Source organism: Cladophialophora yegresii (genome assembly GCF_000585515.1).
Source record: "Cladophialophora yegresii CBS 114405 chromosome Unknown aczIN-supercont1.6, whole genome shotgun sequence".
Taxonomy (NCBI): Eukaryota; Fungi; Ascomycota; class Eurotiomycetes; order Chaetothyriales; family Herpotrichiellaceae; genus Cladophialophora; species Cladophialophora yegresii.
Genome location: NW_006913050.1, coordinates 2,087,352 through 2,102,837, shown reverse-complemented (window position 1 = coordinate 2,102,837; position 15,486 = coordinate 2,087,352). Strand labels below are relative to the sequence as shown.

At 55.1% G+C, this 15,486-nt stretch overlaps 3 protein-coding genes across 3 annotated transcripts; 2 read left to right on the top strand and 1 right to left on the bottom strand.

Annotated features, from left to right (window-relative positions):
- Positions 1–248: 248 nt before the first annotated feature.
- On the top strand, positions 249–1,470 carry A1O7_08782 (uncharacterized protein; the record flags this gene model as incomplete). The annotated part of the gene is made up of 2 exons (XM_007762771.1): positions 249–868; positions 924–1,470. The coding sequence occupies 2 exons, from the start codon at positions 249–251 to the stop codon at positions 1,468–1,470; spliced, it is 1,167 nt and encodes a 388-aa protein (XP_007760961.1).
- Positions 1,471–2,299: 829 nt separating this feature from the next.
- On the top strand, positions 2,300–2,688 carry A1O7_08781 (uncharacterized protein; the record flags this gene model as incomplete). Its single annotated transcript, XM_007762770.1, has 2 exons — positions 2,300–2,364; positions 2,466–2,688. Coding segments are annotated over 2 exons (288 nt in total), but the record flags the coding sequence as incomplete, so codon positions are not given.
- A 2,173-nt stretch (positions 2,689–4,861) lies between these two features.
- On the bottom strand, positions 4,862–10,081 carry A1O7_08780 (uncharacterized protein; the record flags this gene model as incomplete). Its single annotated transcript, XM_007762769.1, has 3 exons — positions 4,862–9,449; positions 9,501–9,624; positions 9,676–10,081. 3 exons carry the CDS (start codon positions 10,079–10,081, stop codon positions 4,862–4,864), a joined length of 5,118 nt encoding a protein of 1,705 aa, XP_007760959.1.
- Between the last annotated feature and the right edge of the window lie 5,405 nt (positions 10,082–15,486).

Sequence of the window (15,486 nt, the reverse complement as noted above, 5' to 3'; positions counted from 1 at the left end):
CGACTGACCACGAGCTATTGCCTCACGAAGCCTACTACATGCACGCCTCGACCCATTTTCCGCCGGTACCTTCTCCGCCTCTTGTCCTCCGTTGATAGTTGGACCCCGATCGGACCTTCACAGTATCGCTCAGTCGTCCTCGGATTTGCATAGCGGACGCCACTTCGGCCTCTCACCCGCAACGTCTGTTCTCGAAGTCGTAGCCAACACAAAGCAGCTCTAGCATTTGTGCTTCGTTTACAGCCAACATGGCGCCAAAGGGCAAGCAGCAAGAGCCCAAAAAGGCCAAGGCCACGGTCGATGACAAGACCTTTGGCATGAAAAACAAAAAGGGCGGTAGTGCGAAGAAACAAATCGCCCAGCTTCAAGCACAGGCAAAGTCCAACAAGTCGCCGGAAGAGAAACGAAAAGAGGCCGAGAAGGAGCAGCGGCTGAAAGAGAAGGCGGCCGCCGAGAAGGCAAAGGCAGAGGCCGCAGAACTCTTCAAGCCGATTCAGGTCCAGAAGGTGCCGTTCGGAGTGGATCCGAAGACCGTGCTCTGCCAGTTCTTCAAGCAAGGCCACTGCGACAAGGGCAAGAAATGCAAGTTTAGCCATGACCTCGACGTGGGGAAGAAGGTGGCCAAGAGAGACCTGTACCAAGACACCCGGGAGCAAGAGAAAGATGAGAAGGAGAAGGACAACATGGACGACTGGGACGAAGAAAAACTACGAAAAGTCGTGATGAGCAAACACGGCAATCCGCGGACGACGACCGACAAGGTCTGCAAATACTTCATTTCAGCCGTCGAGGATGGGAAGTACGGCTGGTTCTGGACATGTCCGAACGGAGGCGACAAGTGCATGTACAGACACAGCCTGCCGCCTGGGTATGATGATGCCCATTTACTGCCCCTTGAAGGTCTTGCTAACAAGCCTGCTCAGATTCGTGCTAAAGACGAAGGAACAGCGGAAGGCCGAAAAGGCCCTGATGGACAAGTCCCCGCTAAACACACTAACACTAGAAGACTTCCTCGAATCCGAACGACACAAATTGACTGGCACACTGACTCCCGTCAATCCGGAAACATTTGCAAAGTGGAAGAAGGAACGCCTGGACAAGAAGGCTGCCGAAGCGGAAGCATTGAAAGCCAGAGAAGCAACAGGCCGAGCCATGTTCGAGAGTGGCAACTGGAAGGATTCGGAGGACGAAGATAGCGAGGATGACGACGACGACGAAGATGACGAAGACCAGGGAGCATGGAACCTCGAAGCCATGCGCAAAGAGACCGAGAGGATCCGACAGTTGAAGGAGGAAGAGCGGTTAGCCAAGGCAAACGGCGAACCCGTATCAGATCGGAACGATGATACCGACAGTAACGACGCCGAAAGTCAAGAAGGTGGGGACGATGCCGACGGCAGCGAAGATGACAATGGAGAGGGTTCGAGCGGGACTAATGGAGAGAGTAGTGGATCGAAGGATGGAAGCTAGGGGCATGTCGTCGATTTGGGCTGTTGCGTTTCAGCGAAGAGACCGTGACCATGCTGCTGCTGCTGCTGCTGCTGCATCGTAGTTATGATACGAGGCCCACGCAGCATGCCACAGTCATTTGGCTCGAGCCGGTTTACGATGATTATGGTAATATTACAGCAAATGGGCAAGATCCATCAGAGTCAAGAGATCAGAAGAGCTCAATCACCTGTGGACATCGGCTGTCGACTTGACGGGTGTTCTCGACCCCCCGTAGCGGCTCAGGCATGGTCACCAAACTCTCCGCCCGCCCCTCATCGCCAATCAATCTGGCCGATCCTTCGCTTGTGCTCATGACGATTCGCCTGCCGCAAGTAAAGTTACCAAGGCGTCACCAGCGTTGCTCAGAACGGCACCATCTGCATGATGAGCCATGAGTGATGAGCTCGAGCCCTACAGTGTATGAATCAGTCTATTTCCCTGCTCAATCATCTTCGTCTCCCTCTGCAGTGACAGTGACAGCGACAGTGACGACAACCAGCTCTATGTGAAACTAGCACCAGCCCGACTTCTATGCTTTCTGGCCACGCGGTAGAGCTACAGTACCTAGTTAGCTCACCGTTCCGTCATTCATTGCTCCCTCCGCAGTACATACAGTACATGCCCGGTCTGAAAGAAGGTTGCCTGCCTCCCAAGCTTTGGTCCAGAACACCACGCCACTTTGGTCTACATAGTTACGAAGTTCCAAATCACCTGCAGTCGTGCACGATAACGCGCAAGACTCGCATTTCTACAGCACTTACGACAGAATCAACACGACACGACACATCCTCTCCCGATGCCCGACCCGCGTCCCAACCCTCAGCCTCATCCTCAGAGCTCTATCCCGGGCTATCGCCCCGGTCCTTACTTGACGTACGTATTACCCGAGCCATTGGAAGCCCACTCCAACCATATAGTGTTGCGCCTTGTGTTTTTGTCGCATTTCCCCCTCTGACTGACTCGATGTGTCGCAGTCGTTCCCGCACCCTCCTCCTTACCGCCATATTCTTCATCCCTCTAACATCGTACCTGTGGCTGCGGCGGCTGGAGTCCAACTCCCGTGAACGGACGAGACTTCTGGAAGAAGAGGGACGCAGGAGCTGGATCCAGGCTGAGAAGGAAAAGCAGCGGTATATTGCGATGAGGAAGGACCGGGATCTCAGCGTCGCTGTCGGAAGGAGTGGTGGGGGTGTTTGAGACTGATCAGTGCCAGCTATGATGGGTGAGAAGAGAGCAGAAATATCGGTATCGAAAGGTCGATCGGGACGAGGGCGTCTGTCTACTTGGATTGCACGCATTCAGCGAGGGCACGGACAAAGGCGTCTACTCCAATGTCATGCATTCAAAACGGGAAACGGATGGGGTAAGATACATGCATGGCCCGATACACGAGGAGTCAAAGTTCGGGATATGCACTCTCAGAGAATGAGCGGTACCAGTAGTAGGTACAAGTGCGCTGGGATGCAAGGTGTGAGAGGATCGACCGGGCAAGGAAGGGCCCTCAGCCGGGCAGAGAGCAGAGGGCAGACAGAAGAGGGCATGGCCATTCACTGGACCCGAGATTACCACTCGACCCGCACCCACGTTGAGAATCCGACCCGCAGGAGTATCTATCTGACAAGGCTGAGCTGGCCTAACCGGAGCCGACCATACGGAGTCTCCAGGATGGATTACCACAGGACGTGAGTACTCGGGACTGACACCGGCGCCCAAGCTCGGAGCAACGACACCACCAGACAGACCGGACCAGACTCAGTCCAACACCAGTTCAACAGTTGAGAGCAGATCAGTAACAGTAACAGCTACATACCCAATTCATCGACAGCAGATTAGCGCCATTAACAGCTACAGTGACATACCTAGTGCTCCAATCGGCAGCAGATCAGCAATTGCGACGGCTAAATGCCCAGTGCCCAATCGACAGCAGATCAGCAACGACCACAGCTACAGCTACATATGCAGTGGAGCAAACGAAAGCAGATCCACACGACAGCAACAGCACTAGCAAAAGCGACATACCCAATCCTCAAGCCACTCCTACCTCAAGGACGTCTAGGCCGAGGCAGACATCGCACGTACGGAGTACGGTATGGAGAGTTCTCCTCCCTACACAGTTCAAAATACTTTACTGCACATAATATCAGACCACTCCCGGACTGTCGAAACGATGTACTGTATGTCCTCGATATCAGATCACAACAGACAAGAGACAGTTAGGAGACCTCTCCCACTCCAGACCACAACGACAAGAAAGGAAGGTCATAAGGCTCCGGGTTGGACTGGACGTACAGTAACGGAATACGGAGTACCACAACATGCTCCGCTACAGCACATACCCGACCTCTTCCACAGGGAACCCAACTCTCTTCTGTTCTGCTCTCCTCTGCGCTTCTCTACGGGGTACTCTTGCGAGAACTAGTGGAAAGGAAAGAAAAGGTCATGAGGCTATCTGTGGATTGGACTTACAGCACCACAATACGCTACACTACACCACATGCCCTTTCTTCCAACGGAAGCCAACGCAAGTCTCCTCTCATCTCTTCTGCTCCCTTCTACTTTTGCGAGAATTAGTGGAAATGAAGACTCATGAGGCCACGGACTGGACTGGACTGGACATACAGCACCGAGTACGGAGCACGGAGCACGGAGTACGGAGTCCCACACTACGCTACATGTCCACCACATACCTCCATCTTTCAAATGGAACCCAATTCTTCTCTCATCTTCTCCCCTCTCTTTGCGCTTCTCGACTTTCGATAGGTAGTAGAAAGGTAGCCCCACGAGATGGGCCCCTTCCGAGCAAAGCACCTATATTCATTGATGCTTGGCAAGGAAAGGGCACGTGAGATGTTGTACAATAAATATATGCTCACCATCCACCCTCCTCATACCTCACACCTCACATTCTATCCCATCCCACCCCATATAAACACACGGTGTACGAGTGATGAGAGAGCATGATAGATCGCGGGAACAGGTGATAGATGGTACAGTTGGTGGCAGGACTCTTGCATTTGTGCTGTAAAGCTCCAAGACTCGGCCTCGTGTGCCGGGTGTGCCTCCACCGACGGTATCACTCCCCATCACCATTACCCTGAATTCAAGTCCAACACCGCCAAATAGTAGGTAGCACCGCCCAACCATCGCTCCAGCCGTACATTTTGCTCATCAGCAAGGATCGTCGAGAATTGAATACATGTCGTCGAGACAGTGCATGCTTGCTTGCTTTTGAGCCCTCGCGAGCCATTCCGTCGATCTTTCGCTCTTTTCAGTTTCAGTCTCTCGCTCTAAAAACATCACATCATTCATTTGACGGCGCCGACAGCAACAGCAACAACATTGACAAAAATTAACAACCGCATCTGCACATTCAGGCGTTCCCCACCATAGCGCTCGGGATGCTCTCATATGGCGCGGGCTGCACGTTCTCCCCGATCCCTCCCATTCGCGGGCTCATTGCCTGGTTATCATCCCCACCTCGCCTTCCGCGAGAAGGGCTTCTGTTGCGTCCCGTGAAGTTTCTCAATTTGCTGAACAACTGCCCGCTTGAGCTCGCTCCGCCGCTTTGATTATCATTCCCGCTTCGGCCGCGCCGGTGACCCATTGCAGACAGCGAGCTTGCGGAAAGCGGGATGTTGGCGGTGTTTGGGCCGTCATCTTTTGCAAAGGTAGTTTTCGTGACGATGGCAGACATCGGGAGCGCAATATTGGCCGCCTCAGCTTGATCGAAGCCACCGCGAACGTTTGACAAATTGGGACTTGCCATGAATATGGGCATCTTTGAAGTAGGTGCAGCCGGAGGTGGCGGAGGAGGCGGAGGAGGCGGTGGAGGGAGTGGTTCGGCGAGGTGCTGCAATTCAGGCAGGATAGGTGGGTTGGGTCGCTGTGCAGGCGCCGGACTGGCATAGATGACTGCCTCGTTCTCGCTGATGGGCGGAGACCCCTGGGGCATCTCCCGAGGAGAGACCCGAGCGGTACGATCTCGAGAGGCGGCTCTACTACGTGAACTAGCGCGAGCTTCAGCTCCTTTGCTGCTTGACCTACTGCCTGCGATGCGACGATCATAGGCCGGGTGCTTGGGGATTTGGGTCAGGAATTCGAGGGATGCTGGGGGCCGTGTGGAGCCAGGTCGACTTACGTCTTCTCCTCGTGTAGGTGGACGGTACACATCACTTGTAAGCAGTTGTGCCCCGTTCGACCCGTCTCCAGATACAGTTTTGTCTTCCGGGATGGCGGAGTCGACCTGCATTGCTCGGGGTGTTGCGGGTCTCCCAGTCACGACTCCTAGGCCAGCGACCATTTCTGGTGCCGGAGCATAGTCATTCCCAGGCGAGTTAGGCATCAGGCCATCATCTGCGTGCGACATTGTCGAAGTCAGGGCCGCATTGCCTGTCGAAGCAGATTTACCGTGTGCTGAAGTCTGAACAGGTAGTGGCACATTAGGGACAGAGGGACGACGGGTCAGCGACAGCCGGCGGGCTTCAAGCTGTTCTGCAGGCGTCCGAGCTCTGCCCTGCTCAGGAGCGAATTGAGGTTGACTGGCAGATCTGGATACCATGTCGAAGGCCGGGACGACATCACTGGGCATGCTGTCTTCGGGGTCATCTGGATGGGCACTTCGATCATACGTTGCATCGCTAGGTCGCCGATTGCGTCGATGACGTTCATTCCGGCTTGGCTTGCGACTCAAACTCGTTGTTGCTTCTTCCGTTTGGCGACTGCGAGATCGAGCACGCACTCGCCGCCGATCGGGCGAACGGTCCCGTCGTGCACTTGTACTACGTACAGGCTGGCGACTAGTGCTCCGGTGCAGTCGGTGGCGGTCACGAGAGACAAGCCTCAACGACGAGTCTTGATCGAATCGGCTCTGCCGGTCTTCTTCAGACGGTATCATTGGTCGAGGGGATGAGGGAGACCGATGTCCTAGGTTCTCCTTCCGGGAAGAGCTGCGGCCTCGGGGAGAGAACAATGCGGCATCCGGACTGTGTTGCCTACTGGCCGTCTTGCTTCCAGTGCCCGCTTGTCTAGATTGAGATCTTTTGCGAGACTTTGCGCCTTTCGCCGTCGACTGAGAGCCGCGGCGGCTCAGCTTGGACAAGCTCCCAGGTGTGCCTGTTCTGTCGACGCCAGAGTAGTTGGAGCTGTACAATGTGTCAAAACTCTCGACACTGGTGCTGTACATGCGAAGGTCCTCTGGGGACATGGGGATGGGCGAAGTGGGCGAACGTTTGCCTGCTGGTATCACCCGTCGAGTGTCCCTCTCTTCCTCTCTGCCTTTCTTTCGCTCAGACACGTCATCCCTAGATTGCTTGCTTGTACTGCTGTACCCACGGGCTCGAGCATGTTTGGAATAGTACTGAGCTTGTTCCAGGCTGCTAATATATTGATCAATACTTCGACCCGTCACCATAGGGCTTTTTGCACTTCGATAACTTTGGCCGGTGGTGGGAGGGCTGGTCAGGTCACCGGCGGTGTCAAGTTGGGTATTGGAGTATGACCCGGTGGTTGCAGGTCGGCTTATCGATTCGCCGTAGCTTTCAGCGGGCACGAAATCTTGGGCAGAGACATGGCTTGTCTGGATGGAAAGTCCATCAGGCTTGCGACTCCTGGTGGCGACCTTGGATCGCGGCAAGTCACTGTGAGGCTCGTCGTGGCCCAGCACGTTGTAAGTCGAGGACGGAAACTTGATGGCCGTCTGGGGTGCAACAGCGGTCTGGGGAGTTTCTCTGACAGGTGTTGTCATGGATGGCTCGTAACGCGCAGAGGTGAGAAGAGTCAACGAAGGCTGTTTAGCACGCTGCGGCTCGTTGGAGGCAGCTGCTTCGTCGGCCTCGCCCGACTTGAAAGATGCTAGTTCGGCAGGCACAGAGATCGATCTCTGAGGGATCGGAGTAGGAAACTGCGGTGCCTCGACATCGACTGGAGTTTCCCCGATTGCCGCCAGTCTGCTGGGCTGGAAACCACCTGGAGTCGCCGTTTTGGCGGAAAGAGCACTATTGATACTGCGGATATTGTTCAACCGGTACGAGCCGAGACCCCCTGGAGACAAAGCAGACCTGTCGATGGCCGATTCCGCAATAGGAGTGACAGCAGCAGCAACCGTCGGAGTGCGGTCCTCTGGCTTCAGGCCGGGGAATTTATAGTTATTGTTGGGTTGCGCGCCAAACGAGGTGACAAGTTTCAGGGCGGATGTCTGAGGAGTGATTCTTGTTCCGAGCGCGGCCGCAGTGCGGAAGGGTGTAGGGGGTTGCATAGTCTGCATCATGTGAGGCGGAGGCATCGCCACGGGAGTAGGGGCATCAAGGGTTCGTCGTCTCTCGAGTGTTTTCTGGAAAATGGCTGGATATTCCGTCGGTTCCAAAGTCTGCACCTGCGGCGCGCTCTGAGGGCTAGAGACAATCTCCACAAACGTGTTGGCTGCCTGTTGAGCGTGTGGAGAGGTCCAAGGGTCAGATGGCTCAACGCCTGTGCACGAAAAGCATCGGATAGCCAGTGACTGTTGTGAGTTCTCGACAACGTGCTCGCCCCATCGACGCACAAGATAAGACTGCCTCTGCCAATCATCAGGTGTGACGAGGCAGGTCAGCAGAACCGCTTCCATATACTGATGTCTCGAGACGTAGACTTCGATAGCGTCACTCCGGTCACCCAGGGCGATCATGAGAGTAGCTGCCGCGTGGATATCACCCTTGCTCAGCATCTTCTCGATGAAGACTTGGGTGATCTTTTTCGCTGCTACTTGATTGCTGATCGTACCCAAGGCAAGAAGCATCCAGTCAAGGTTGGAGATGAGTCCGGTAGATCCCATGATCTCGGCCAGATAGTCTGGGTCCTCATCGAGCCACTTGGCCAGGAAGATGGCATTCTGGCTCTCTCGGGGGTGTCGGCTCAGCTCGTCGCGGATGAGGTCCTGAATGTCTTCCTCCCAGCCAAAGACGACGCTCAGCATCTGCCTCCGCAGGTCATCAGGAGTCATGTGCGTCTCGTCGAGCATTCTAGGCGCCCGATACGGGACGTCATGCAATCGGGCCCTGGTGAAAGGGAAAAGCTCTGTCACCACCCTCTCTTCAGGGCTCATAACGACCTCCTGCTTTAATCGAGAACCTTTCCTGGTCGTCCTAGCGGCCACGGGAGACTGAGGCTGGTAGGCTTGACTAGGCAGCGGCACAGCTAATTGGTTCAATGTCGAAGCTGATTGTATACCCGTGTCGAACGAAGTTGTTGTGTAGTCGGTCCTGCCAGCGGGTGAAATGATTTCGTTGATTCCGTTCTTGAACGCCCCTTTCTGAGAGCTCATCCCTGAGCGAGGGCTCGGTATATTATTTCGCCCAGTCCTGGCCGCTTCAGATGCACGGAGTTCCCCTCTTGCACGTACGAGTGGGGAAGCTAACTCTTCCTCACTCTCGGAGGTGGTCCAGACTGGGGCCCTTGAATCTTCGGGAGGCGTGGGAGGTACGCTCAGAGGCATGTGGCGGACGTTTGCAACCAGAAGCGCCCTCTCGACATCGTACTGCTGTACGGTATAGTCCGGTCCTAAAGTAAATAGGGTACCCGTTGGCCCATGACAAGCAATAGCTCTGACTCCCTCGACTGTGGGGACAGGTTCGTAGGTGACATGCTTTGTCCGAACATCCCAAGCCCAGGTCTTGCCTTCGGAGTATTGCACAATGCGGCCATTTTTGGACCACGATATCCAGTTCCGGCTGGGGACATAAGTGTCAGACCGCTTTAGAACACGGATAACTTTCGGGGCTTCGACAGTTGCAGGTTTGGACACACTCCAGACTCTCAGATCGCCATCGGCCGTCTGAGTGGCCAGCATATCGGACTTCTGCTTTGAGGATGAGGCGTGCCATGTCAAAGAAACAATGGGCGAAGGCGCTCTGGAGGTCGTCAAGGTGTGCAAAATGGTGAACGAGGGTTGTAGTGCTGCTAGCAGGATGGATCCGTTGTTATAGCTGCCGCAGGTCAGAATGGATAACTCAAGCTGGTAAATTCGCATCACTCACCCGATAGCATATGTTTTGCAATCCGACGAGGGAGCTATCGCCGTTATAGGATCAAATATCGTCCGAGCTGAAATGTGGTCGCTTGTTGCAGGCTCGAACAATATCACCTCGCCTTTTGCATTTCCTCAAACATTCTCAGCAGATGGCTTGACACGACGGGTCGGACTCGGCTTACCGAACGCAACATTACCGTTTCTCATCCAATGCGCCACCCTCAGAGATTCGTACGAGACGAAACGAGACAACTGCTCGCCAGTGAACAAATCCCACACTATGGCCGTCTGTCCGACATCGTACGTGACCACCAGTCTCCCAGCCCCAGTCTCACTAACATTGTCGGCCGATATCAATTGGATATCCTTTGAGTGTTTCTCGAACCGTCGCTCCACCGCCAGCGTATCATGGTGCAGACACAACACGGTCGATCCGTGCGAGATGAGCAGGAGGGATGCTGTTGATGCGCACGGCTCAAAGGGGCCATCTTCGCTCGGGGCCCTTGGCTTTGGACCCGGTGGTAGTATTACCCCCTTCGACTTGCTCGAGATAGATCTCTGCCGGGATAGACCGGGCCCTGCCGACATGTTCATGAGGCCGCTGGACTGAGATGCGACTGCCCTGGTATCAGTACTGTGTAAAAGGCAGCATCTAGGACGAGAGCGCTCTGTGTACCTCTTCCGCTATACGGTCCGAGACGGGGACATGACCACAGCCAAGTTCAAGGGGGATTTCCAGGGCGTCGGTTATTGCGATCTGGACTGAAGATTCGGTCGTGGAACTAGGCAAGTGGATAGCGGCAGGATATGTCCTTTTTCTCGCAGGCGATTGTGGAAGGCTGACGACTTTCGCGGGCGGGCGGCAAGGTAACCGCGGAGGGCTCTTCTCTTGCAGATGGGCTTATAGGGACCACCGCACCGATCGGAAGATGTCGTGATCAGGTCAGGAGAACAGAAGATCGCGGAAGGACCGCACTGGGCGCAGGTACCGGCCACCTGACCTGATAGTCGCAGAGATAATCGTGCCCGTAAATGAATCAGTGAAACAAACCCTCTCTCTCAGGCTCTGCTGAGGTTCCACTCGAAGCGCAAGAGGGGCGCAGCACAGCAAGTATACGCAACTGAGAGCGAGCGGAACGGTTCGAGAAGATGGCGGTCATCTCTCGAGGTACCAACGACATGATGGAAACACAGCTGTGCAAGCTCTATGGCCGGCGTGTTGATTGCAGCCCCGCCCAAGCAGGTGAGCCCGCAGAAATTGTCTGGCGTCGCCGAATCATGGCAATTCTTGTCTAGCTCCAATGCAGGTTGAATCTGGACGGAACAAATGGCGACGATTTGATGGAGGTGGGATGCATAGTGTCGTTGGTGAGGAGGAAGTGAGCCAGGATTGAGGGACGAGGCAACTGCACGACCTTCAGCGCTTAGAGAGGCTCGATTGGCTGCACCGCGCCCGCCGTCACACACTCAACATCAAGCGACGTTGAAACCGTTCGCCAATGACAGGCTCCAGCACACCGATTCCATCACCTGGACCGTCGGGCATCGACCCCGCCACGATGCGGGATACAGGGGTAGGGATGCCTAGAGCCAACGGACCCTCACCTGAACCCTGCCAGGACCACCCGTGCATGATGCTTGCGGGGGCCTGGACGAAGATGCTCCCAGTTGTCAGGCAGCGCGCTGCATGCCTTGACGCCTGGCCGCCCGTCTGCATCTGCAATCTCCTGGCCCGCGGGTCCAGCGGCTATCTCGTTCAGAGCATTGGAAGACCTATATATCACTGCGTGGAATGTCTCTCGGCTGCGGTTTCGAGGGTGCGGTGGTTGTTGGAGGGCGAGATACTCCGTACGGAGTACGTAGACCTGGGTAACACCATTGGTATTCGTCAAAGGGGACGATGAACACCGAGTCAGTGATACAGCACCGCGTGCACAGAGACAGTGGATATTCACATTGCACGAGGCTCGATGAACGCAAGAAAGGCGTCTTGAGTACGGAGTACGGAGTGAGTGCCGCCTCTTTCATAGACTCTTAGCCACCGGCTCATGAACTCTGGTCCCTCGACAACACCTCAAGAGTTAGTTCTTCTGACGATCGCACTGGCTATTTTTGCGATTTTAACGTCCCGACTGCCCCGCGGGTCTGCAGGACGCTCGCTTCGTCAGGTTGAAGTGACAGGTCTAACTACTGCACGGAAGACAGCAGCCTTCCAGACGACGGTGAACATGACATGCAGTGGCGCCCGAGGGCCTTCTCGGCCACAGTTCGAGCCTTTGCGCCAGCAGACCCTAGACTCTCTACTTCCAATCTACATGTAGTCGTACATGGTGCTTGTAGAGTACTGCAACCACGTTGACTGCGTCGGAAAATTTACGTACATCGGTATGGAGATGCGCCTCCAGCCTCGGAGCGATCCAGTTTCCTGAGAGAAGCTTGCGGAGAAACGTGGAATAGTGGGCGACACTTGGACGATCCCTGGCGGCGGTGCGAGGGATGTCCGTCTTCACTTGGGTGTCACTGTGACACTTGCGATGCACCGGACAGCGTGCAGCCACTCTTCTTCCCCATCTCAGGCGTCACAACAGCATCGTCATTGCCGTCACCTAGCATCTCAAGAGACATGGCCTGGAGCTGCGTCCAGCCCCGAAGCCAAAAGGTCGGATCGATAAGCTTCATGCTTGCGGCCAAGGGCCATCCCGGTTCGGCTTCACTCGGGGCTCACGCTACCAACGACGCTTCTGCATCTACGCGCCCACGCTAACAGAGGCTTGTCGGTGGCTTTCGAATACGGCGACTTGCCGATTCGCTCCAGCGCCGACCTGATTTTCGACTCATCCAGCGAAAAATCCCGGTGAGTTGATCAGGCTTGAATTTCCTTTTCGCCATCCCGATTGTCAGCACGGGCGATCGCCATGGCTGCTAGCACCTTGCGGCTCGTCTAAGTTCTCCTAGTCTCTCCCTACTCTACTCCGTACGAACTTGGCTGGTTCGAGCAGTTGTAGTCTTTCACTGTTGGGTAGGTGTCGTCAATAAGAGTCTGCAACGACGCCTCGTCGCGAGCAATTAAGTTAGAGACATCATGAACGCAGCGGAGCCTACGGAGTACAGCTCTTGCTGCCGGACAATCAGAGGCCTACGGCGGCTGCTGACCATTCCCCTTCAACACCCTTGCTGCGCATGTTCCTGCGCCAGCTGCAAGGGACAAGCCTGTTGATGGGGGTAGGGAGCCTCCCGTACATCTCGACTGGTGGGAGCTTGGGGAGCTCTGCATAACGGTTTCCTCTGGAATTTGGGTACACTGCAGCAGCCTCGTGTCAGAATAGGCTGTTCCAGAAGGTGTCACAGCGACGGCTTAGGTGGCTGTCGGAGTTTTATTCCCAGCCATTTCGATGTCTACTTTCGGACTATGCACGAGGCGAGGACGAGGCTCGCGACTCCTCTATTTCAGACAAAGGGCAATGTTGTTCTTACCGATTTGGAGCCATCAGGCAGGTACGGAGTAGGCATGCTTGTTCCCGCTTGCCGGACTTTTCACACAGGGTCGAGCAGTTCCTTGTCACGCTGGTCGCAACAACTACCAGTAAGCATGCTTTGTACTTCGTACTCTGTACAGGGTACGTCGGCAGACTTTGTATCTGGCCTGCGTTTGGCGGTCAGAGCTCTTCTTACACCGCATCTTGGTTACGGCAACCCCCGGTCTCCTTGGAATGAGGTGTACTTGCTTGCCTTCTGAAGGTCATGCCACCAGCCAGCAGAGAATTTCTCAGATCTACACGCCAGATTTGGCGAGGTACCATCGTCAGACTCATGTACTCCCCCGGAGACATTTGCCAGGTGCGTTCTGGCGATGCGACGAATTGGCCTCAATGAACACATGGTATCAAGCCGAAAAGGGATTCATGTCGTGTTCCGTCGCGATGCGGCTGGAATGCCGCTGTGTCATATGTCTTCTACTTATCATTGCCTCGTCAATGTCCAATTCCTTCAATCCTGGAGATCGCTCCATGCAAAATGACTGTGTCGGTCGGCATGACAGCCGGCTCTCAAGCACTAGCGGCTTCATTAAAGCAGATACTGCAAAGACCCGGTATAGGTGGCCGCGCAGGTATACTTGGTTCTGGCTCTTACCCCTGACGGTAACTGGCCTTCGTCTTCAGCTTCTGACAAGAACATGGTCGTTCGTACGACTTCACCATTCGGTTGTGAAAGGAAAATTCCTCAAGTGTCGAGCGCTACTGTAGCAGTCCTGCACGAGCATGGCCTATCCACCAACTTCGTGCGCCAAACGACATACTACTCAGCTGGCATACAGGCCGGACTCGCAGTCCTCCTTCAGGCAGCTGCTGGCCTTGGCAATGGCAAGACCCAATCCTTGAGGTAGGTCTTCGCCTCGACAAGGCAACCAGACCACAGGTGGTATCAGCTTGTCACGGCTCTTCTCCGCATGTACCATTCTCCCCGACGCCTGAGGAACCCGGTGACGGGCTGCCGTTGTCATCCTCGGCATGCTCCTGTTCGAAACAGCTCTCAATCCTTGGTATCGGGTCCGGGAATGTGCCTAGGAGCCAGAAGTGCAGCGTCAACGGCCGGACCGAAATCAATCACCGAGAGTCGTCAATCAACCCCGCTGTTGCCACCGCCGGGAGAAGTGAACGTTCCTCCTAAAGCTCCGCTGAAGCACGAAGAGATTTTGAAGCATCCAGGTGGACGTCAAGCGCCTCCGCGGACGTCCAAAGAGAGCTTTGCATTCATGCAATGCTACGTCCAAAGGCGATTTCTGGGTTGCGTGTAGGTCGCCCTTCGTTCAATCCCGGCCGTAATCTCCAGGCGAGGTAGTTTTCGATCCCTGCTCTTTCGCCTTGCATTGAGACTTCAGCAGGTCTTCCAACCGTTCGATTTCCTTCACCATTTTGGATGCGACAACCACGGACTCGTCCCGGGCCCGCTGCAGAATCTTGCACTCGGTTTTCAATTGGTACACTTGGCTCTCAAGTCGTTGAATGTCATCGTCGGCACCAGCGGATGCACGAAGCTGGCGTACGGAAGGCTTCCTTTCACACCCCTATCACCTCGAGCGTGAGCGGCTCGGTCTGCTTGAGGGGAAGGACGATGAACTTACCGGCTGGGACCTTCGCTTTCTCAAAGTTTGCTGAGGAGCTCTACCGCCGCCCATATTCGCTCGGTTATGAGATGGTGAGGAAGATCACAGCTAACGGAACCACTTTCTAGTTGTTCTCTCTGTCAACCGCCCATTTTATGCAAAGCCGGGAAAGCTACGACCTCCTGGGCCAGCACACCCAATTACGGCCTTCGAATACCTAACCTATTTAGACTGTAAATCGAGCTTTTGGGAAGCGATCGTTCATCCGAACCGACTTGGAAAGTATCCATGGCCGTTCTGAAGCTCATATAGGCCAACATTGGTTGACCGCTCGGTAACCTCTCGCTCCCCTGTCCTATGCCTGCTTACGTAGCGGTTTACTCAGGACCTATTTCCAACAACCAATCAGAGATCCGAGGATGAGAACCTTTTCTTCCCTCTGCCACTGCTGCTTTAATGGGTATGAGGTCTTCCAGCTGCTCTTGAGTGACAGTCACCCAGTGCCACCGCTGGAGTGGATGCAACCGAGCAGAGCACGATCCGTTCCGTCTTGCCGGCGCTCGATATTCTCTGTCGGTGGCGGACGAAGAGCGAAGGAAGGATGCCTTCACGCGTCTTGTAATCCCCGAGTTCCCCCATGCGGGCTCCCCAGCATGAGGCGGTACCTTGACAGACGGGGCGGGCGGGTCATTGTGAAGCGGAGCTGGCATGAAAAGAAGCCTGAACTCCGCGCGTGCTCGGCACAAATGTCTGAAACTCGGCCTTCGAACCCTCAGTGCCTCCTTTCGCTTTCGGGCTCGTGTTTCTAAACCCAGCTGAGCACCTATCTTTCGGTCGGTCTGTATCAGAGCCAGCAGAGACGCCTGAAAGAAAGCTGAGAACATGTCGT